General features: G+C 34.0%; 1 protein-coding gene across 4 annotated transcripts; it reads left to right on the plus strand.

The window, feature by feature from the left end:
- Window positions 1-201: 201 nt before the first annotated feature.
- On the plus strand, window positions 202-24265 carry LOC125675880 (uncharacterized). 4 transcript variants are annotated; one of them, XM_048913715.2, is made up of 5 exons: window positions 202-373; window positions 11489-11587; window positions 12675-12809; window positions 16485-16541; window positions 21244-24265. In XM_048913715.2, the coding sequence occupies exons 1-5, from the start codon at window positions 346-348 to the stop codon at window positions 21384-21386; spliced, it is 462 nt and encodes a 153-aa protein (XP_048769672.1). In that variant the 5' UTR covers window positions 202-345; the 3' UTR covers window positions 21387-24265. The 4 variants fall into 4 exon arrangements, with proteins under 4 accessions (XP_048769672.1, XP_048769674.1, XP_048769673.1 ...); XM_048913717.2 differs by lacking the exon at window positions 202-373 and adding an exon at window positions 4487-4808; XM_048913716.2 differs by lacking the exon at window positions 202-373 and adding an exon at window positions 6470-6692.
- Window positions 24266-24782: the final 517 nt, after the last annotated feature.

Genomic DNA, 24782 nt, shown 5'->3' on the forward strand with positions numbered 1-24782 from the left:
ATCCAAAAAAAAATGGGTCTGTTTTTTCAAATCTCCTACGTTTTAGGCCTTGAGTTTGTAAGTCTAGTCTAAAGCAACTATATAAAAAAAAAAGTCTAAGAAGTGACAGATATTGAATAGAATATTTCATGTATTTCGTCTGCTTTCTTTTTCTTTTCTTTTTAAGGCTGTGCACGCGTCTTTCGTTTATTAGTTTAACCCACTTTGACCTCGATTTCGCACTGTTTAAACATGGCAGACGATGAACATCCGTTCTAGAGATTACCCTAATTTTCCCCAAAAGTTGATACTATTTGAAATCCCATGTTGATAGTTTTGCATCAAGTAATGACAGTTTCTGTATAAATGAGGAACGGAGATAATTTACAAGGTGGTAAGTTGTACAAATCTGTTCTGAAATCACAATATGTTTTCTTACAGTTCATAGTTTACTGACACTGTACGTACTGTTATAGTTTAGTTATAAATCATTACACTCTTAAAGGGACTGATTCACGATTTTCCTCCAAATTTTGCTTTTCACTTTAAATGATGAAAATCTACAGTCTAATATGTTTTAAAGGCTTCACAAAAAATTGAGGATTATCCATAAAAGGATTTTGTCGGAGGTGCAATAACAATGTAATTTTGTATTAAAGCTGTATGACCCGATGTTCATGTATTATTTTTGTACATAATTACTTTAAAGCAGATTAATTACTTTATAAAGTTATTAACTTTCCCTTAATTACATGCTTGAAAACATCTGCATGTAAAAGAAAAGTGAGAATGTTATTTAGAAAGTAAATATAGTGTGGTACATATATAAATCATCCGGAAAACCTCGGACCTTTCACTCAAAACACGGTGTTTTTGGTGAAAGGCCCGAGGTGTTCCAGATAACACATAAATTATACAGTGGTAGACATCTATAAATAGACCCATGCACGTCAGAGGACTCCCAATACGCAACTGCTGAAAGAGCGTAAAATAATGAATTACTAAGAGGTATTTGTTATTTTTATTTCTATTAAACTTATGGCACGGTACTGTTGTAATAAAATACACAGCTTTACACAGATAAGACCACTGATGATTTGAAAGTTTGAACTGGTCACGTGACTGTCACATGAAATGGCAGAGTGACACGGTTATTTGTAAACATCGATTTAAAATCAAACAATTTTGGTTAAAACAGCTGAAATAATGTATGATATGTCATACAGCCTCATAACTACATACGTGCAATGATTTAATAGCGTTTTTACGAGATGGGGAAAAAATGTTGTAATTCGGACCATACAGCTTTAGATAAATCTAAGTACAAGGGCTGTAACTCCTTCAAAAAATTTAATTTATTAAACAGCGATAATATAGCCTGTGGCCTCTGTTTACTTGTCAATTATCTTTTGCTGCGGTATCCGAAATTTTAGTCCTTTTGAAGATTTAATTAGGAGACAATTGTTTACCCAGTCTTGAAAGTAATCTCAATTACCTCCAGTTGTGAATATACATTACATGGCACTGTTCAAGATATGATTCCTGTGTAAATGAGGAAATTTAAAAAAAAAAAAAATGAAATAAAGAGATATTGTTACTGAACTTTGTGAAATATGGTTATGTATGAGTATTGATTCTTATGAGTATTGTTTCTTATAATTATTTTTGGTATAATTGGAAAACGAAAGGAATTCTTGTCTTGAGCATGCAAAGTACAATCTTTATAAAATTAAACCTTAGCCATGCATGGGTATGAAGTTATAGCCCATGGGCTTAAATTTGTCTTTGCAAATACCTTGATTTTGCAACTCATAGAACATTTCATATTGATCCAAATTATTATTCTTGGATATGGATTTACTTGTTAAAATTCCTGGGTCAATAATGTATGCGGATGTATCATGTATCGGTTTAGTGGTGCCATATTTTTAAAGTTGGCGAAATGTTTTGTATATTAATTTTACAAATTTGAAAAAAATATATATAAATTTACTATAGATGAGATGTTGGTGAGGCTATAAGCATATGCAATTGATTTTGAACAGATTGAGTGTTTGAATTACACAAATTGCTCATCAGAGTCTTGTATTTTTGGTTATCTAATTTAAAATTTAAATATTGATGAATTGATTACTCGAAACTCCTTGTGAGGTTTCATACAAATGCAATCGGAAACAGATGAGAATACTGATAGTTATGATTGTTGTTGAACAAACAGGATTACTTCAGCTTCTCCATCATCAACTTCTCATATTTAATATGTAGTAAACATTCCATTATCACCTGCATATGGTAACTTATATGTCTCTCAACTGATTCTAAATGTGAGAGTGTTCTGCACATAATCAATTTTTAAACTGGGGCACTCTACTGACAAATAAGTTGATATATTAGGGGGTTTTAACAGTCTCATTTAGAGATAGAATTTTGCAAATTCTATGTTCATTATAATGATGGAATTTGCAAAGATAATTGTCATTATGTTGAATGCTGTCCAGGATACCATTCCCAATGCCAAATTTTTACTATTGATATTTTCGAATTTTTGAGGTTATAAAATGCCCAGTAACAGACTTCTAAGTTTAACGTAATTTGTAAGAGTTAACTATATTCTACACTTAAATTCCTCTTAAATAAGACGTTGAGGTCAATAAAATGGCACCAGTTTGTAAAATTGGAAAGAAATTAATACTTGTTTATTCTTTAAGATATGGTTTATTCAGTGTTCTAATTTCAAATGTTGACATGAAAGAAAATTCCCATTTTCTTCATTTATGACGTTATTTTTCCCAATTGAATGGATATCAGTACAGTTCCCATACGGTGGGTGGTGGTGGTGGGGGGAGGGGGGGGGGGGCTGCTGTCTGATATGTTTGATACCAAGTAGTTGTTACACCATTCTTCACATACTGGTTTTGATTACAGATTATTCTGTTTACCTTATCAAGATGTACATTGTAAGGCTCAAAGCAGCTGTGACTGTCAACAGGGGACACTTACTATTCCTAAGCAACTGATCTCATCTCAGACTGGTGTGTCCAGGGGCCTCTGTTTGTCCTACTCTAAACTTTGAATTCTTTGTAAGATTTATGAGATTGATCTCTGTTCATTATTTTCACCTTTTCATACACATATGTAACATCAAAAATATAAATTATACTTCAACACATGCATAATTCCAATGAGAAGTGTTTGAAAAACCATTAGGAAACATTTCAGATAAGAAAATTTATCGAATTGAGTGATAAAGCATTGAGAGAAAAACACCTCTCAATGGTAGGCAGCAAACTAGATGGGTTAATAAGTTTTCAGGAAAAAATAATTTTGTTTTAGATTAATTATTAACAAGATACGACACACCAATCAAAATTTTCATGAATGAAAGCTATAATCATATTTTTATGTTGTCTAATTTATACAAAAAATATGCATATGTAGTGTAAAATCTTTTTAAGAAAAAATAATTAAATTCCTTTGGGGTTCAAATGCACAGTCTACTGGTTGCTTGGCTTATCACCTTAATCCATCACATTTAATTACCAGACAGGTAATAATGAATTCTGAAAGGACAAGAAAATATATTTCTGATTTTGCTGCAATGGTGTATTTCAGTTTAATGTGTTAATCCTGTTTAATCTGATTATAGATTACCTATCTTGCAGTTTACCTCCCCCCTTTGCAATTTTTTTTAAATTAGTTAAAAATGTTTTCTATCAGTATGATTGGCAGTAAAATGAATGGGTTAATTGGGTTACAGGAGAAAACATGATTAGGAGGAGAGGGCCTACATTTATTTTATAATAATTTGATTATGAAGACTATAATTAGTTATAAAATTTGAAATTTAAAATTATCTTGCTCTTTTGAATGTGACAATTTTTGGCTTTGCAATAGCATTTGAAACTTATCATCATTCACATCTGTGTATATGTATTTTTATATGTTATTAAATGTTGACAAATATTGTCAGTATTTGGCATTTATTTTTCTAACCATGAGTTATATAAAGGATTTGAAATTTTGCAATGTTGTTTACTATAAAGAGATTTAAAAATATTTTAATTTCAATCCTTTTTCAGTTACTAAGATGATGACATACATATGTACACTGTATGTACAAGTACAACTGTACTGAATAGTACTGTACTTAAAAATTAAATGGATTGGAGGTTACCTCCTCTGTCAATACCATAATGTTATCACTATGTTTATTATGTTATGGATGAATTCAAATGAAAAGTATAGGCTAATAAAACATCATTTTCTTTTCAATGGAAGGTTTAAAGGAAGAAATGTTCTTTCTAACATGCATGGAATCACAGAATTAGAAAGACCTTCGTGCAGAAGTAGACCTCTTACAATTTTATCATGTGTACTTTATATCGACTTCTTACGCTTTACTTTTGTTTGTCTTGTGCTTATCTTGGATTCAGATAAAACAGGTTTAATTGATCTATTCTTTTTTGAGGCTGCTGTTTTGTTTTCAGGGTATGTGCATGCTCATTATAACGAGGGTTCTCCAAGCCCTCGAGTTTCTGATTGCTAGTTAGAGCTTTTATTGATTTCTGAAGATTTTTAATTTCTTAAGAGGATTAACTTTCTCTGTGAGCATCGATTAGTTATACTGATGATAAAATGTTTGAAGTACATTGCAAATGCACGAAGATGACAATCTGGATTTGATTCTGCACTTCTTAATTTAAGGCAGATCAATAACGTGTAAATGTACAGTAAATCATTGTCAGCTTAAATGTATAATGGTAAAGTGACATTTTCAAGATAACAAGCAACCAGGAAGAAGTCATTTTTTATGGAACAAACCACAGAAGGTAAGATCTGAAGGAAGGAGACATTAGTGTAGAACCCATTTTTAATCATGCATTTCTAAAAATCTCAGTGGCCCTTAATTTTCAAAAAATATCGTACAACAAAACTTAAAGAGATCAAAACAAAATATTTCTGTTTGTCAATCAAATATGCATCACATGGTCATAAGTATAAGCTTATATTTTTATCACATATGGATTTATTTTAGAGACTGATTGAGAGAATATGCTAGAGATATCAAGAAATCACAGTGCCTGTTAATTTTGATCTTAGTTGCAGTACTTGATTTCTTATTAAAAGGACCACATGATAGCTGACAGATTAATATCATGGTAAAAAAAACCTATCTATAAGTTTTTTTAATTTCTATGTAGATAACTTAATTCTGTAAGATATGTATTAAGATGTTTTAAATTCTGTTGAACACGATTAATGATAAAGATAGGATTAATTTTACAATTTGTTGTCAATTTGTGTCATTGCACTGTCTATTCAAGACATACATGTGTGGCTGTATTACAAACCATGTGTTGCATGCTTCATAGACTTACTAGATAAATGTCCCTCTACAATGCTTTTGTACCAAATAACAGTTACTGAAATACCATACTTATCAATCAAATTCATATACACATATACTTGTATGAATTAGCCTTAATGAATAGAGTTTAATAACATGACTCACATCATATGTATAATAACAATTGCCACAAATTTTCACAAATATATTGTGCTATATTTACAGTAACAATATTCATGGGCATGTATATGTAGAAGAACTTAAAGAGGTATTAAAGTTTAGTATATGATTTGATTTGTCCATTAATAGAGGAATTTTTTTGTACCAATTTGATTATAGAAACTGACAGCATGCTCCTATCACGGAATAGTCTCAGCATGTCTATTTGATCTGACTCCATCTGACTACATATCTGTCATATGATTTTCCTATTCATACGACATGATTTGTAAGATGTGGCGAGTCAGATTTGAAAAATCAGATCGTGTAAATAGGGCTTAACAGAAATCAACTCCGATCAAATACATGACACCAGAACAGTGCTAGTTGCAAGAGCAAAATAATTAAATCACGCTTACACAAGCATTTGATTTGAACATGTTTTATTGTATAAATATAAGAAGGGATTGGTCATAAGTTGTAGCAACTTAGAAAACCTCTCCCGTACCAAAGCATTATTTACTGTATAAACTTTGAAGTAATTATATATATGACAAGAACCATTTGGCGAAGTCACGAATACACTGAAAGACATTTTATATGGAAGAATTCAATACACATGCTGAATTCTAGACTACATTGTATCAGTTTAAATCAACTGTATCATATTCAAAACTTGTGAATTAGTCATTCATTTAGATTCTAAAGGTGCCAACCAAATGCCTTGTTCGGCAGTGATCAGATCATCAGCACGATCATAAAGGACTTCGTGTTTGATTCCTCAAGACTGTTTTCAGGAGCTTTAGGGTAAACATTGGTCCACAACAAAAGGGATTTTTTAAATCTACTTGGACCATGAAATATTAATTTATACACAAACAACATTTATATATGGGTCAATTTCAAACAGCTAATCTGTATGTATTACTCAATAGTTTAAAGGCCAGTTTATAGTTATTATTGATTGGATTCTTTATTTATACAAGTTTTGAATTTGAGCCTGGAAACTACGACATGCATGAATCAGACTGAGGGTGACGTATATGTATGGAGATATATACATGATATGACTGTGTCTACAAAAAATTCAGTGAATGAATGTTGGAGTTAGACCACTATCAGATATTATATATCATACTGTGTGGAATTTGAATGGTGATGGTAACTTTGTAATCTTTTGAAATAATGAAGAAACCAGCCAGCCCAGGTATAGCATTTCATTTACTGTATTCACTGTAACCACATAGTATAACCGGAAAACTCTGTAGTTTGTGAAACTTTTCAAAGATTCATAATGGTATTTGTCTGTATGTCTTTTGAGTTAAAATGATTATACTTACAAACTTTTGTTTTGGTTTAAGTACTGGTATATGTAGTTGTTAAATTCAGGTCACGACCAAGTTTCCTTGAAGTCTTTTAAAAATGTTATTACCCTAATGAATATTTGTCATGTGATATTGCAGCTGTATTAAATAGTTTTATTTAAATGATATTGTATTATATGCAGAAAACATGTATTGCAGTACACACAGATATATAGACAATTGTGGCAAGAGTTCAGCTATCACTAATATTATTAGTGCAGGGTTATATATCCAGCTCTTAGATGTTACTACCCATTTCATATTTATAGGGGAAATTTTTGAGAATGCAGTTGTGAGCTTCCAGGGGAGCTATAATAGGGATCAGGTGGTGTGAGGGACATCAGACCTCAGATTATAATATCTCAAAACAGGCATATAAATTGATTGATAACTGATTCTTATTATCTATATTGTAAGACTTTGATAATTATAAAAAATGACTTAGAATATGGTAAAAATGATTTTTGTTAAAATTCTCATACAATTCTGTGTAATTTCTACAAATGAAGGGGGGGGGGGAATTACCTCTGGAAGGGGAAATAATCATTTGTTGTCAAAGGGGCAAGGTACCCTTTACCAGTAGTAAAAGGAACCTTATGGATAAATCCCTGTATTGATACAATATAACCAGGTTGACTATTATTAATGCACTGTTAGTGATGTCAGATTTTTGTATGCATTAATTAAAATATCATTTTAAAGTGTATAATTGATCTATATATTGTAATGTACACAATTAAAAAAAACATCTCAAGGATATCTTATACACATACTAACCAAAAAAAACCCAAGTCTGACATTACAGTCATAACATTAGGAAATCATACAACCCAAATAAAAACATATTTTAATACTTCTATTCTCAGAACAGATTGGAGAAGGGGAGAAAGGTTCTGGTGGGGTTCAAACTCACTACAATCGTTTGATGATGGCCAATCTTCTTGTCTAATGACTATAAATGTGTAGTAGTTAGGGCTATATGAGCTGTTGATATCAACCTGCCAGCAGCTCAGTGGTTAGAGCACCTGACTAGTAATGCAGGGGTCCCGGGTTAGTATAGACGTTTGTTTAAACTATGATCTGGGGGGGGGGGGGGGGGGGGGGGGGCACAAAAGGAGGTTGAAGCTTTACATGAGAACATGAAGGGAAAATTCTCTAAACATCTCAAGAACCAGTTACAGTTTTTCAAACTGATCGATCGATATGCAAACATCTACATATACTTTGGATTGAAATTCTTTCAAAGCATGGACCCAAGGACCAGAGTGGGCCCCATGAAACTACGGGTTCAAAGTTTTATATACAAAATCTTCTGTAGAACTAGATGTATGTTTTTACTTGTTTTATGTCCTATTCAAGAATTTTTCACTCATGTTGTAGAGATGTCACCAATCTTAATTGCAGTTACACAACTTTGACCTAGATGCATGGTGCTCAAGACCATAGCATTTGGAGTTCTTAATAGTAACAATGCTTACCATGACATGAGACCTCTGGTTTTAAGGTCATATCCAAAAAACCGTTGACTTACACGTCTGATGCTGGGCACTTGGCAGAGGACCACTACCTATATTAAACATCTTTAAGTTAGATTTGATACGATGGTAGGATCGAGAGTTAAACATGGGCCTCCTGGTTGCAAAGCTAGTGCCCTAATCACTAGGTCTTAAGAATCAGAAAGTTACAATTTATCAAATTCATTATGTATGTATCCCTGTGTAGTGTAAATTCAAGTATGTTCAGTTCATGAAACGTGCAGCAGGTTGGGACCATACTGTGGATTTAGACTTTGAAGTTTACATAGGAATATATTAAACATGCAAGCATGACCTCATGTAGTGCAGATTGAAGTTTATATATTTGAATGTCTTTTATTGTAAGATAAGTTTTACTATGGGATTGGACTCAAGCTTAAATTTGTTCAAACTATGATTGCTTGGCAAGGGCAGTGACACTTCTCAAGAACTACAAGGCTAAAGTGATATGCAATTGTACTTGTGTAGTGTTCAAATCCTTTATTAAATCACTATAGGATTTATGTAGATTAGTGTAGATAAGAGAAAAATTGCAACTGCTCAAGCAAGTGATATGAAACACAAAACTCTTTGTTCAAAAGTTTTTCATTTATGATGTAAGAGAAAAAATTCATATCCTTTAATGCATTGGGCCTTAGTTGAAATACATGAAATAAGAAATTACATCACAAAGATTTTGCAGCTAATATGATCCTTTCTATTTGTTGCATATGTGTAAACAAAGCACATTTGCTAAATTGATTTTAGAGCCATTTAGATATGAAAAACAAAACAGATTAAAAAAGAATGTAACATACATTTTGTACATGTATACAAGAAAAAAAGATTGATTGATTGAATATTGTTCAACGTCCCTAATTTCGAGAATATTTTACTCATGGAGATGTCACCATTGCCGGTGAAAGGCTGCAAAATTTAGGCCTATATGCTCAGCACTTATGGCCATTGAACAGGCAGGGATCTTTATCGTGCCACACCTGCTGTGACACGGGACCTCGGTTTTTGCAGTCTCATCTGAAGGACCGCCCCATTTAATCGCCTCTTACAACAAGCAAGGGGGTATTGAGGACCTATTCTAACCCGGATCCCGAAGGGATAAAAAATAATGAGGGAGTAAATAATAAATACTGCTCAGTCATGGTGATTTTTTAGTACACATTTATACATGTATATGTAGCATTAATGAAAAGTCAGTGATGTAAGAGCATGTTGGAACAGCTGGCAAGTTGTACTAATGAATGATATACTGGTACATATTTTAGAAATCTGATTGTTGCCTACATATTTTATACATTGTCATCGCATGTTTTCCATAGCCTAATATATGCATGTAGGAGACAAGATATATACATGTATATGACTTAATTTATACAAAAATTGTAAATGAACAATAATTATTCTAATAATCTGGAATTTAAAACCAATGCCGGTATTACAGTAATTGTACATGTTGTAGCCTCAAAAGTTCAAGTATTTAAAGGTGAAAAGTTCAGATACATGTATATCTAGTATTTTGAATGCCAATTTAGAAAGTTGAGTGACAGTAAAGATTATCTGTTTTATTTTTGTCCACATCGTCGTTGATTTATCCATTGTTTAATGTATATATGCAGTGTAGAATACTGAATCAACAAACTTTGCTCATTTGTTTTACATCCAATTTTTGAGATGTCTTATGTCATGGAGTAATTGATTAGAATTCCAAAATAGTGAATGTGATTTCTGCCTTAGCTGAGATGAAAATTATCTCTTTATTGGAAGAGATATAGGTATGCCAACTTGCCAGATATGCTCCTCCAAGTGGTGTTCGGTTTCAGAGTGATTAGTGTTCCCTGAGAGCTGCAGTATTGTTTGAGAATTAGAATCAGATTTTCAGATAAGCTGAATGCATTTTAACTAAACTTAGCATAGATGCTTCTTCAGTGGATGTAGTGTAGATTTGCTTTGGAGGCTGGCTGGAATTCAAATGAAAATATCTAGGTCAAGATCTTCAATGAATTTTGACAGAGTTGTGGTCTTTGGACATAAAATTTCAAACAAATCATAGTTTGGGCTCATGATTTCAGTCATATATGGACATTTTGAATTGAAATTCAGGATATAGAGACATGTACATCATAAAAATACACGGGTCAAGTTCATATAAAGTATGTCCTCTTATCTGGTCAAATAAATTTTTGAAGAGTTGATCCACTTATTAAATGAAAGGTACAGTGTGTGTATACATGTATGTAAACAGACATGAAGAGGAGCTTTGTGTTCCATGTTATCCATCTAATTAGAATTTTACACCTATTCAAAGAGTTACTTTTGTGACAAAATAACAAACGGATTGATTATTTATGCCTAATAAAGAAAAGAAACAACTCGCAATGCCTCTACTGATATTATGGTGATCATGAGAAAATGACAATAAAAATTAGTTTTGCAAACTTTAACGTGTTGTGTTGGGAACACATGATGGGATGAGAAATGCATTGTGTATCCTAGCTTAAACATTTAGATCACGCTGTTTTTGTGTGGACCGGTGAACGTGCTCAATAATTATTTGCTTTACAAGTTAAGCCGGTCCTCTGTGTGGAGGAGGAATGGTCACCTGAACCCAATGTGTTCCAAGGCAAGAGCTATAGGGCACAAAGACTGTCTTTGTGAATCTGAAATTACTACAGCTTTTGAACTTGCTGATAATGAAATTGGTCCAACTTTTCGTTGACATTGTAATGATACATGAATGCCTTGGACTACACTGTATGTTACATGTACAGTGTGTATCCGTGTTATATATATGACATTTAGGATTGTTTACAATGCAGAATACTGCTAATTTACTCTCTGAATGCCATGAGCAGCCTGCCAAGGACATGCATTGATTTTTGTTTTACCTCCATCATTGTTTCCTGGAGGAAGTTGGAATTATTTCAAGGAGAATTCATAATGAATGGAAAAGGTGTGTTCATGTGAACGTAGAACATGCAAAACTGACATAAATAAATGTTTTTTTAATGAATGCCAAGGTGTATTGGTCTCGGGTATAAAGTTATAGCTATAGGGCACAAAGGATTGTGAATTATCGGTAACAAGTCTTTGTTTTCTGATGATTTCAGGTACTACCAAGAAATTCCTGTACTCTGGGCCCAAGAAAGATGCGTCTGGAGAAGAACAGTGGATATTTACTCCACGCAAGGAGAACAACCCAGTGTCAGGTATGTGTATACTCATATCACCGGATCATCCACACAGTGGATATATACTCCACGCAAGGAGAACAGCCCAGTGTCAGGTATCACCGGATCATCCGTGTTGTTGTTACTTGATATCGTATGGAGTTCTGCATCCCTGCAATGATATATGTCACACTGATGAAGAAGATAACAGCTTTAGGTGTAGTGTCAAACTTAGACTTAATCAACTTTGAAGCCTTACAATATACAGTTGAACTTTGATATTTTGAACATTGATACCTTGTTTGAACATTGATACCTTGAATACCATGGATATGTCGAAATGAGTACTCTTGGATACTGTAGATTCCTAAATACAGTGCTCCCTCGATATATTGCCAACTTTTGTTCAAGACCAATTTCGGCAATAAAGCGGGGGTGGCAATATAATGAATTCACCATTACAGACAATTCACTGAGCAGTCAAAAGAAATTCAATTCAGTAAATTCATTTAGGCTCCATTCTGTATAAACATTTAGATAATCTCGAGTTTAATTCAGCAATAATTTGTAATTAACCTGACCACTTGAATACTTGGACCAGACTGTCACACTTCACCACACTGCTCTCAAAATACAGGTGTGATTACTGATGAGTGTGAGATAATTGGCATTATCGAGGGTAAACCCAATAAAATTTGACCATTGGTTTGTGAAAATTATTGGCATACACTGGTGATAAAATCATATGTTTAACATATGTTAAACATATGTTTAACATATGAATATCCAAACATATGTTAAACATATGTTGCAATTTTACCTGTATAACTATAAATATATGACGGTAAAGTATTGAATTCTTCATACTGGTATTGCCAGCGTCAAGTTTGCTGTGGATAATGATACGTTTCTTGTGGTGATAATGGGAAGTAAGAAACTGATTATCGATTTATTTTAAAGATAGTGAAATGTTTTTACCTGATGATATTTTGTATTCCTTATACATGTTATAGGAGTTATGAGATTAATAACTGTTTGTTTTCTTCACTTTTTCGTTATCAACTTTGGGTCTTTGTTTTAATATTCCTATAATGAAATAATACATTTATACACATGTGTATTACAGCTCCCAAGTTTGACATGGATGATGTGTGGAGTATAAAGAAAAATGTGTCTGCTAATGGTGGACTTCTGAACTCCACAGACGGCCTGAATCTCAAGGCCAATTCTACGTACTATTCCAGGTACGGAGGAATAAAAGGTAGGTGTCGTACACGTGGCATTTACTTGAACACCTTTTTAAGGTACGAAGGGGAGGCAAATGCATATTTCTGTAGATAAATGTTAGCAATTAATGTGTATGGGTTTTGATTGGTCAAAATTGTTTTGTAAAAACTATGAAACGTACAATACCGATTTTTGTAAATCAGAATGTTTACCAAAACAAATATTTCTATTGGAATGTATACAAAATCTCTTAATTTTGCAATCATTGAACACTTTCACTGTTAGTAAGTAGTGCACTAAACAGGATTCTATTGGTATGCAGTGATACAAAGAGTGAATGGGCACCAAAATATGAATACTGATGAAATGAGTACACATTCAGTAAGATACAGTGTTCTAGTACACTGTACCAAAAGCAAGCATCACTTTTAACTTCAAATAAAGATTATGAGCCTAACATTTGATTGTATTTATCTGCATTATTTTTCTTCGTTGAACATACCACATAAGTTTCGTATTTAACAGAGTATTACTTGGTCAGTTGTCATTTTAAATACACTGTTATATGAATTATTGTCTCGATGTGACATTGTAATTTATTGATATCGTATTATTGATTTGTCAGGTTATCCATTTCAGTTTCATATTTCAAATGTGTAATGTATTTGATTCAGTGAAAGCCAATGATTAATGTTTCAAAATGGCTGAAGTGAGAACATTTTTATATCCCCTGCATCAAAGTGGAGGGGGGGGGGGTATACTGGAATCGGGTTGTCCGTCTGTAGACGCAATAGTTTCCAGGCTCTAAAGCGTTATCCTTTCCACCTACAGTCACCATATCATACATATGGACTACCCATGGGACAAAGATGTTCCCTATCAATTTTGGGGTCAAAGGTCAAGTGCACTGGACATCAAAGTAGCAATATGGTTTCTGGGCTCTAAAGCGTTATCCTTTCCACCTACAGTCACCATATCATACAGTCCCTGAAACGTTCTACTTTACCATTTTTCCGTTCGTTCACCGTGCGCTCTCCGTTCACAGTTTTGCGTTCAGCGTGCGCTCACCGTTCGTTCACCGTTCACAAAGCGTTCAGGGTGCGCTCACCGTTCGTTCATCATTCAGTCTTTTCATTGTCATTCGGAACACCAAAGTGAAAGGACCAATCTTGATAGCAAGGCGAAAATGAAAATTGAACATGTGCGTAAGAGTGGAAGGAGACTTTCTTACTATATCAGAAATTTAATTTTGAAGTACCAAAAAAAGGATTATCCACTGTGAATGCCGAAAGGTTCATTTGAGCTTTTGTTACAAAAAACAAAAAACTTCTAAATGAGAGACGAATATAAATGTAAGAGCTTGTCGTTATGAATTTAACCCAAGTACAAAAAATAAGGCTGTTTCAGGTAATGAAAACCTCTTCCCCTGTGTTCAAGATTTAGCATTTACAAGTTCGGGCAAAATCACAAATTATTATAATTATTATACCCCCCGCAACAAGTTGTGGGGGGGTATACTGGAATCGGGTTGTCCGTCTGTCCGTCCGTCTGTAGACGCAATGGTTTCCGGTCTCTAAAGCATTATCCTTTCCACCTACTGTCACCATATCATACATATGGACTACCCATGGGATGAAGATGTTCCCTATCGATTTTGGGGTCAAAAGGTCAAAGGTCACGTGCACTGGACATTGAAGTAGCAATATGGTTTCCGGGCTCTAAAGCATTATCCTTTCCACCTACAGTCACCATATCATACATATGGACTACCCATGGGATGAAGATGATCCCTATCGATTTTGAGGTCAAAAGGTCAAAGGTCACGCACACTGGACATCGAAGTAGCAATATGGTTCGGTTTGTCATGCCATTTGTTTTTTACACTCAGAAAAGAGGTAGTTTATACCTATTACCAACACCTTTTGGGAGATTGGGGTAAGCAGGGGGTATTCTTAGTGAGCATTGCTCACGGTACCTCTTGTTTTGCATTGCTTGACAAGAGTTTTAAACAAGCCACCCCCCACTTTGAAAAATAAAAACAAACTATGCTACATAATGTACATTGTACCGTATGTACGTGTCTGAATGTCAAACTGATGTAGCTATTTTTACGCCTATATTTATGAAAGACATTGTCAATAAACTGATATTTAGTACTCTTGCCAAATTGAAACTTTTGTAACATTTGTCTTTAATGCAAAGATGTAATTGTTTATCTTGTGCGTTTCTGCATTAGCTTTTAAACATTCTACGGGTAGTTCAGTACAATAAACAGTTTTATCTACATCAAATATATACAAATATTGCACGATCTGACTGCAATCTATGGTCACATAAATAATAAAAATAGTAAGTTTTGTATTTACATGCGCATAAATTCTAGGATTATTTCCTGGGGTCGATGTAGCTGCGACAAATGAATGACGCAAAATTTAAGTAGGAATATTTAATATTATTAGGAGTGTTAAGGTGTTGACACAAGCTATACCGTCCGTATTGTTTGTTTACTGCATCTATCTCGACTCCTTTCGGGGGTGTTTGTTAATTACAGGTATCCCAAACGATCGAGCTCGTAAAGTTTGAAGCCATACATGAACACCTGTAAATTCTGGATGTCACTACACATATAGACTAATAGTGTTTTCCTTTTCACATGCATTGTATATATATTATACCCATGCATTAAATGTATCTGTACACTTAATGGTACATGTATACGCAATGCACATACGAAATTTGTTTTTGTTTGTGTATGACTGTTGCGTGTATTAATGTACAATTTGCGATAATTTCATGAAATATATACATGTGATGTATACTTGGTACTTGTACAAAAATATATTACATTGAATATATCCAGAACTGTAAAATACGCTGTCCGGTTTATTTCATTTTTTTTATTAATTGATGAAATATACATGTACATGTATTTTATTATTTGATTATGAAATAAGTAAAATCCCAGAGAAAAATCCGAAACATTCCGAGTAAATAGACCATTTTGCGTTCAGCGTGCACTCAACGTTCGTTCACCGTTCACTTTGCGCTCTGCGTTCGCTCACCGTTCACCAAATTGCGTTCACCGTTCACTCTGCGTTTGTTCACGGTTCGCTCTGCGTTCGCTCACTGTGCGTTCACCATTCGCTCACCGTTCAAGTGGGAAAGAAGAACGTTTCAGGGACTGTACATATGGACTACCCATGAGACGAAGATGTTCCCTATCAATTTTGGGGTCAAAGGTCAAGTGCACTGGACATCAAAGTAGCAATATGGTTTCCGGGCTCTAAAGGGTTATCCTTTCCACCTACAGTCACCATATCATACATATGGACTACCCATGGGACGAAGATGTTCTCTATCAAATTAGGGGTCAAAGGTCAAGCACACTGAACATCGAAGTAGCAATATGGTTTCTGGGCTCTAAAGCGTTATCCTTTCTACCTACAGTCACTATTTCATACATATGGACTACCCACGGGACGAAGATGTTCCCTATCGATTTTAAGGTCAAAGGTCAAGCGTACTCCTAAAAAAGAGACTACCCAAGGTTTTGTCATGCCCTTTCTCTTTTACACTCAGGAAAGAGGTAATTTATACCTATGAACTACACCCTTTGGGAGATTGGGGTAAACGGGGGGTATTCTTAGTGAGCATTGCTCACAGTACCTCTTGTTATTATCATACTTACAGTCATATGTTTCATTCACAGATAAAAATGACTCCAGATTTGGATCACCAAACTCCACCAAGAGCAGCAATGCTCAGGGTTTGTATATTGTTTTAAAGCATTATACTGGTATTTCACTTTTCAAGTTCCATCTGAGCTGTTTTTGTCAAGGAGAATAGGCTTCAAGTTTCCAATATCCAAGTCCTCTGTATTATGTCTCCCCTTCAAAGGGGAGACATATTTTTGTCATTTTTCTTCTTCTTATTCTTCTTCTTCAACCAAATTTTGTCCGGGCCCTAACTAGAGAACCCTTTGGCTTTAAGACTTCAAACTTGGAACATTAGGAGATGGTATGGAGGAGGGGTGTTCGCCCCCAAAACTTTTGATGTTGACCCACTTATAAAGTCAAGGTCAATCTTTTATGTCAACATATAGTCCAGACCAATAGCTGAGAACCCTTTGACATTACGATTTCAAACTTGGAATGTGGCAAGAGGACATAGATACAAGGTGCACTGCACCAAAATTTTTGACCTTGACCCCTTTCTTCATTCAAGGTCAAATTAAGAAAAACATAACTTTAGAACCCTTTGACATTAAGACTTCAAACTTAGAATATGAGAAGGGGGAATGAGGAAAGGGGGAATTCCACCAACATTTTTTACCTTGACCCCTTTCTTCATTCAAGGTCAAATTAAGAAAAACATGAATAGACCATAACTTTAGAACCCTTTGACATTAAGACTTCAAACTTAGAATGTGAGAAGGGGGAATGAGGAAAGGGGAATTCCACCAAAAATGTTGACCTTGACCCATTTATAAAGTCAAGGTCAATTTTTTATGTTAAAATATAGTCCAGACCAAAAGCTGACTTGACACCTGTTTGACATTAAAACTTCAAACTTGGAATATGGAGAGATGATATGGAAGAGTGCACCAAAATTTTTGACCTTGACCCCTTTCTTCATTAAGGGTCAAATTAAGAAAAACATGAATTGACCTAGTTTCTGTGGAAACGAGGGGGTTATTTATATTCGGTCTTTCTATCCCCCTCGTTTCCTCATAAAGTATGTGGGAAATCAGTCGCGCTTCGGTTTGAATTTATTTCAGCTTACATTTGATGTGAATCGTTTGAAAACTTACATAAATCAATTCATGAATAATTTTGCGCAAGGGGATACAATTGAAACCATTCAATTCCACACGAAAGCAACGATAGTCGTCGTCATTTCAAACACAATAGCCTTTCGCTGTCAAATTTGCCTCCATGATAAACAATGACTTCAGCGCATGCGTCACCTCATTTTGTAAAACAGCTTGAGGCCCAAGAGGGGTGAAATGAGTTACTATTAGTTACTATTAGTAAATCGCACACAAATCTAACCTTTTCAGTTTATTTCTCATCACACGCAATGTATTTCATATCTGTGAATGGACTTATTTTCTGAATATGAAAATGAATTACTGGGAACAAAATAAGTAAAAAAATGTAATTGTGAATAAAAGATATTTTAAAAAGACCACTCAAAGGTGCAAATTAAAATGAACAGTGTGTACTGCATTCCTGAAATGGGATTAGATATCATTAAAGGAACCGCATCTCATGTATCTTTTTCCCCCCTTTTATATTCATTCATTTTTGTTTTCATATTTTGTTGTTATTATATATTTATTCATTATACCTTTACTTTCGGGGGGGGGGGGGGGGGGTGCAATCCTCCATTTGATTTTGGAGTGGGAGTGAGAGAGTTTATTTATGCGGGGAAATGACTTTTAATCACCCACGTCTCTCCAACAGGAGGCCAGCGCTTGGAAACAGAAGCGGTCAGTCGTAGATTTAGTTGATGCCAAGTGGAATGCTTGTCGGAATTCAATAAAGATATTTTCCACCCTGCAGAAATTATAATTCTTCATTGACTGCACCTTACCCGTTACCAACTGCAAAGCAGAAAGGTCCTTTTCATTTCAACACTTACTTGGAAAGATGTGCTTTACGTTCCACAATAGGCAAGGATAGACTTTCTAGAGTATCATTAATGAACGATTACCCCCAATATCAAACTGGACATTACAGTAATTATCTAACAAAGAGATTCATTCACATGCGTCCGAAAGAATCAATTGAACTCTTTTAGGGGAAATGTCAAATCATCAATGCTGGATCAAAACTTAATTTTAAATATTTATGGGGGAGGGGTTCGAAACTCCTGCAAGTTTATGCAATCCGACATCGATATTCATGTACGCTGATTATTATTTTCAACATCATCAAATTTTGTTTTAAGGGGGGGGGGGGGTGTTGATGAAGACTAAGTGAATTAAGTTTTTTGTCAGATATTGAACATTTATCAATGAGCATTGTAAATATAACGTTTGTCATATTTAATTCTTTTTTAAAGGATGTTTTAATCGGTAACTAACTTATAATACTGCAAGCATACGATAAAAAATAAGTACACTGTACAAAACACATATCATAGTATCAACAACAGTCAACAGATCCTCTGGTTCATCCTCTTTGAAAATCTAAATCCGCGCCTGATATTATGGTCGAGATAAATCAAACAATATTTAATCCCATACATTTCAACACTTCTGTTTATCTTTTTTCTTTCTTTTTATTATTATTCATTTCTTTCTTTCTTTCTTTTTTTTTTGTTACAACAATGACATTTTTTAAAACAAACAGCACATCAAAAACAATATGCGCATTTATTTCAGACAATATCGAACTTACGATTACATTTAAATATATTACGTACATTTTCTTCTATTTTTTCATTTCAACAAACACTTAGAATAATTTATGTAACAACTTCCTTTTTATCAATATTGTTTTCTGTATTTTCAAATTCAGAAAAATATGTCCATTCACAAAAATACTATACGTGTAATAAAAAAATAAACTGAAAAAGTTAGATTTGTGTGCGATTTACTAAAGTAAGAAATTTCATCCCTATTGGGCCTCTAGCTGTTTTACAAAATAAGGTGACACATGCACTGAAGTCATTGTTTATCATGGAGGCGAATTTGACAGCGAAAGGCTGTTGTGTTTGAAATGACGACGATTATCGTTGCTTTCGTGTGGAATTAAATGGTTTCAATTGTATCCCCTTGTGGCAAAATCATTCATGAATTGATTTATGTAAGTTTTCAAACGATTCACATCAAATGTAAGCTGAAATAAATTCAAACCGAAGCGCGACTGATTTCCCACATACTTTATGAGGGCTTGGACAGAAACGAGGGGGATAGAAAGACCAAATATAAATAACCCCCTCGTTTCCACAGAAACTAGAATTGACCATAACTTTAGAACGCTTTGACATTAAGACTTCAAACTTAGAATGTGAGAAGGGGGAATGAGGAAAGCGGGAATTCCACCAAAAAATTTTAACTTTGACCCATTTAAAAAGTCAAGGTCAATTTTTTATGTCAAAATATAGTCCAGGCCAAAAGCTGACTTGACAACCGTTTGACATTAAAACTTTAAACGTGGAATATGGAGAGGTTATATGGAAGAGGGGTGCACACCACAAACATTTTTGACCTTCATCCACTTACAGTGTCAAGGTCACTCTTTTACATCAAGACTATAACCTGAGAACTAGATGTACTGTACCAAAATCTTTGACCTTGACTCATTTCTTCATTCAAGGTCACTCTTTTACATCAAAGTATAGTCAAGACTATAACCTGAGAACCCTTTAACATTAGGATTTCAAACTTACAACATGGAAAGCAGACATTAAGACAAGATGTACTGTACCAACATTTTTTACCTTGACCCATTTCTTCATTCAATGTCATGTTTAAAAAAAAAACTTGATGGTTTCATAACTAAGATTTGTTTGACATCAAGACTGCAAACTTGTAATATGGAAAGGCAATATTGAGGAGGGGGTGCACATCACCAACATTCTTGACCTACTTACATTGTCAAGGTCACTCTTTTACATCAAAGTATAGTCCAGACCATAACCTGAGAACCCTTTGACATTAGGTTTTCAAACTTACAACATGGAAGGCAGATTTAAGACAAGATGTAGCATACCAAATTTTTTTTACCTTGGCCCATTCCTTGGAAAGCAGACATTAAGACGCTTACACTCATTATTGTTGCCCCGGTTATTAGACAATCAAACTTTGAAGGGGAGACATCTGGGGTTTTTTTGTAAAAAACAATACCCACTAGTTTCTTTATGATTTTGTCCACTTTGTTAAAGATTGGGAAAGATTCTAAGAGCTATTGGTAGTGACATTTGCTGATGTTGAAATGCAGTTTTCTCTACACGTATTTCATAATCAAGCTATTACAACAAGTTCAAATATGATTTGTCTAAAACGGTTACGCTTAATTAGTTTACAAGGGTCACTAAGTGAGGGTTTTCTGTAAAGTATGTGGATTGTGGGTGTGTGTGTTTTGTTTCTATTTTACAGATTTGGGAGTTACTTCCCTTTTGATTTTCCCATGAAAGTGTGCTTCTAAAACTTAATTACAAATACCTTAATTTTTGTTCAGGAGAGAGACAGAGAGAGTGACAGCTTATATTTAATAATAATGGTTTTTTGGGAAGCTTATTCTTTGAAATATTATATAACCAATAAGTTAGACACAAGTGCTCTGTGCATCAGTCAGATTATAGATTAAAAAAAACAAATACAAAACAGTAAGTGATGGAAAGTTTAAAATATGATCATATCAAATAGACTGAAGAGTAAACAATAAATCTCTTATGTGCAGAGAAGATACACATATTTTGATCTTCATCACATGTAATAAGTCAATTTCCTGTTGTAGGTAGTACATCCACCTGGAATTCTAACTATACATCCAAGGGTTTTAGCTACAGCCTGAACAGTAAGGACAACACCCCCCAAGCCACACCTCGCATGGGGCGCAATAACAACGCCTCCTCCAACAACGACGCCTCCCTCTGGTGACAAAGGTGTGGATAGGGGAACCAGTTCATATCACCTATCAACTACATATGTCATAGACTGAGGATGATGAGGGAAGACAGGGCGGGGATAATTACTCATTGTTAGAAATTTGTGTTAATTATTATCACATCCTCTCAAGATTTATTTTTTGCTGTCCACCTGGTAAAATATTGTATGGGTTATATTTGTGTGTGGGAGTGGCAACAGTGGTCTGATGACATCACTACTTACCTGTAATTGTTGTTTTATTGTGTACCATTCGGATTGTTATATTCCGGTGCAGTTGTGCTCTGGATTGTGTCATTAACAAATCACCTTTTAGCAGGAACAATGATGTTCCTCTAGCACATGATTTGACAGATCAGATTTATTACTTTTAACGGGGAGGAAATGCTTCAAAACTCATTTGTGACACAAAGGTGGAGTTTTAATATATATATACATGTACATGCATGTGTTTTTTAAATATCTATAATGCAATTCAACTGTCTGTCAAATGGAGTATGACCAGAGCAGTTTTTAGACATCATAAATGTTGCAGCTGCCAAACCACTAGTTTCTGTATGTTTGTATCAATATTTGTTAAGCATTAAATTCAGCAGGTCATTACAGGCTTCAATCAAAAATACAGGTGTCTCTCCCCTCCCAAGGAGTGTAATGTTACAGTATACAGCAGACAACAACCTGTTTGCCATCATAAAAATGTTATTAATCTGTGATAATGTATGTAAATTGCATACCAATTCAAAATCCTGCGTGATTTAATGAATTTTGAACGTAGGAAATGAATAATTTTAGTGTGGGAAGAATCACCAATCTTTTGGTTGCAGTAGGTGTGGATGTATGTTGTTATTGATGTAATGGTGTTGTTATGTGCTGTCACCCACATGTGCCTTTTTTGTTGAACTTATTCATAGTTTATTCTTTACACAAAATGTGGAACAGGGACGTTAATGTTAACAATTAGAACATAACAACATACAAATGTGTAGTGCCAAAGTGAATACAGTTATTGGGATGTTTTAAGATGAAGGGGTAACAGTGGAAATTGATGGAGGTGAGGTGGAGCAATGACAATTTCTGCATAGAGAATCAAAGGGCTTGAAAACAATATGATAGTCCATGGGTATTGATTTAAATGAAGAGTAGTCTTGCTTGCTCACATTTCATGTGGGATGTTACAAAGTATGGTTTATACCATAAAAGCAACAAAATTTTGACCTCCATGAAAATTTGTGGGTTTTACAGAATATTGATTTTAAAAATCTTGAATATGCAGAAAAGGAATGTTATGAATCTTAAAAGGTCGCAGTGACCAATATCACGACCATCGTGCTCTGTAAAATTTGACTAGAACTTAACATTTTTTTTGTTACCTGGAAATTATTTCTGATACCATATGTTTGTATTGAATACAAACTTTCTATACATATTAGTTGTGGCATTCATTTTTCAGTGGATGTTTGAAGAAAATATGACATATTTTCTTATGACACAGAAAATATGAATATTGACTAGTATGTACAATGTAGTTTAGTTTCATACCATATTATTCTTACCAGGTATATCGTGGTTTATGTGTAAATCATATATGAACTACTTCATATTTTGTACTGTAATATATTGGAAAACGAAAAAAAATGCATTGATCAGAGATCTGTTTTGTAAACCCTAGACTGTCTGTGATTTTGCTTGGTGCTGACAAACTGAAAACTTCAGTGATGTATGAGGGTTTGCTTTGTTAGAAATGTAGTGTTGTTGAACATATTCTATGTGCAATAAGGGTGTTCATATGGAAATCTATGGCAGTGTTGATCAAGGTAAAATGAAAATGCTTGTATCAAGTGTACAAAGACCAAAATGTAATAACAGGATTATTGCATCCTTTCAATTACTTAATAATTAAGGTTCGTTTTTCTGTCATTATATATAATCGTCACTCCTCGGATTTTCCTTAGTTAGAAACCAAGGTTACGTAATACACATGGTAATGATGGTATGCATATCTTGTATAACTTCAGATGTATGTGTCATCAGTGGACTTGTATTGATCACATCGTACATACATGTAATGTATTGGTTACTTTGAGTCCACTAAATATTGTGTGAATTCAATCAACACATTGTCCTACAATCATGAAATATTAATTTTATCTAGTAAAATGAGTAAAGAAATCTTTTAATACATTATCATTGTAATACTGTAAAACCTATATTTGATTTAACTTTCTTGGACTTTTATTATGATTTTAAAATTTTTTAGTAGAGAAATGGAATATTTGTAGAAACACTAGATATTGTTCTTTTTTGCCTGGTCTTGAGTCAACATTTTTTGATTCAGTTTCTGATTTATGTTTAAGTACAATGGAAACATGGGAAGTGTACTTCTCCGTAATGGTCCTAGCAGATTATTACTTGTCACCCTATGCTTTCATTGTTTATTTTCCACCATGATATAAACAACCTGGAAATTTAATTACTTGAGTATATTCACAGAGTAAATTGTAGGGTATATTGTAGCAAACTTTTTTTTATGGTTGTTGCATTTTTTTTTTTTACATTATTAGGTATTTGTAGTGTACATGTATTATTGTTTTAATTTCGAATTACTCTGTAGTAAGCTTATTAGTGTATGATATTCAATATGCATTTCAAGATCTGATAGATAACTAAATACATGCTCTTCTTCAACTGTTCTTTCCAAATCAATTATTATAAGAATGTAAGTTGAAAAACTGGTTATGGTTTTGGAATACTGATTGAAGATTTTATTCTATATTGTGTACGAGTCTAGTCTCTAACTTTTTTGTTCCTCATATTTCTTATATTTTGTGATTGTTCATTATTTCTTATAAAATTAAATATTGTCACATTATGCATTTCGTGTTTTTATCTTGTAGTTTGTTTGTCACCGATACTGCGAGTAAGGTTAAAATGGAATTGTTTTCTTTATATTCATTTGCATTGGAAAGGGGTAGATGTCTGTCCATCTGTCTGTCTGCAATCATATCCTGGCCAAGTGCTGCAGATAGAAGAAAGGCAGCAGCTCCTCTTATTATACCTCAGTATGAAAATTATATGCAACGCGTAATCTGATTGGTCTAAACAGTCACATGCTAGGGATGACAAAACTTCAAATCTCCCTCTCAAACATCATATCTCCCCATCATATTTAATCCTTGGGCAGCCTCGTACACTTTCTTTATTGTGACATCACAATAAGTTCGAGTCATTGTACTTTCATAATTTCGAAAGGCACACAATATGTGGGTCTCTGATACACACTTTAAAAATCTCCAGGTTTGGTTGATACATAAACAAGCATGTAAATCAGCATTCAAGGAGAATGGAAATACAAAAACTGGTTATCATATCACTGTATTTCGTTGTTTGTAC

Source organism: Ostrea edulis, chromosome 3, assembly GCF_947568905.1.
Source record: "Ostrea edulis chromosome 3, xbOstEdul1.1, whole genome shotgun sequence".
Taxonomy (NCBI): domain Eukaryota; kingdom Metazoa; phylum Mollusca; class Bivalvia; order Ostreida; family Ostreidae; genus Ostrea; species Ostrea edulis.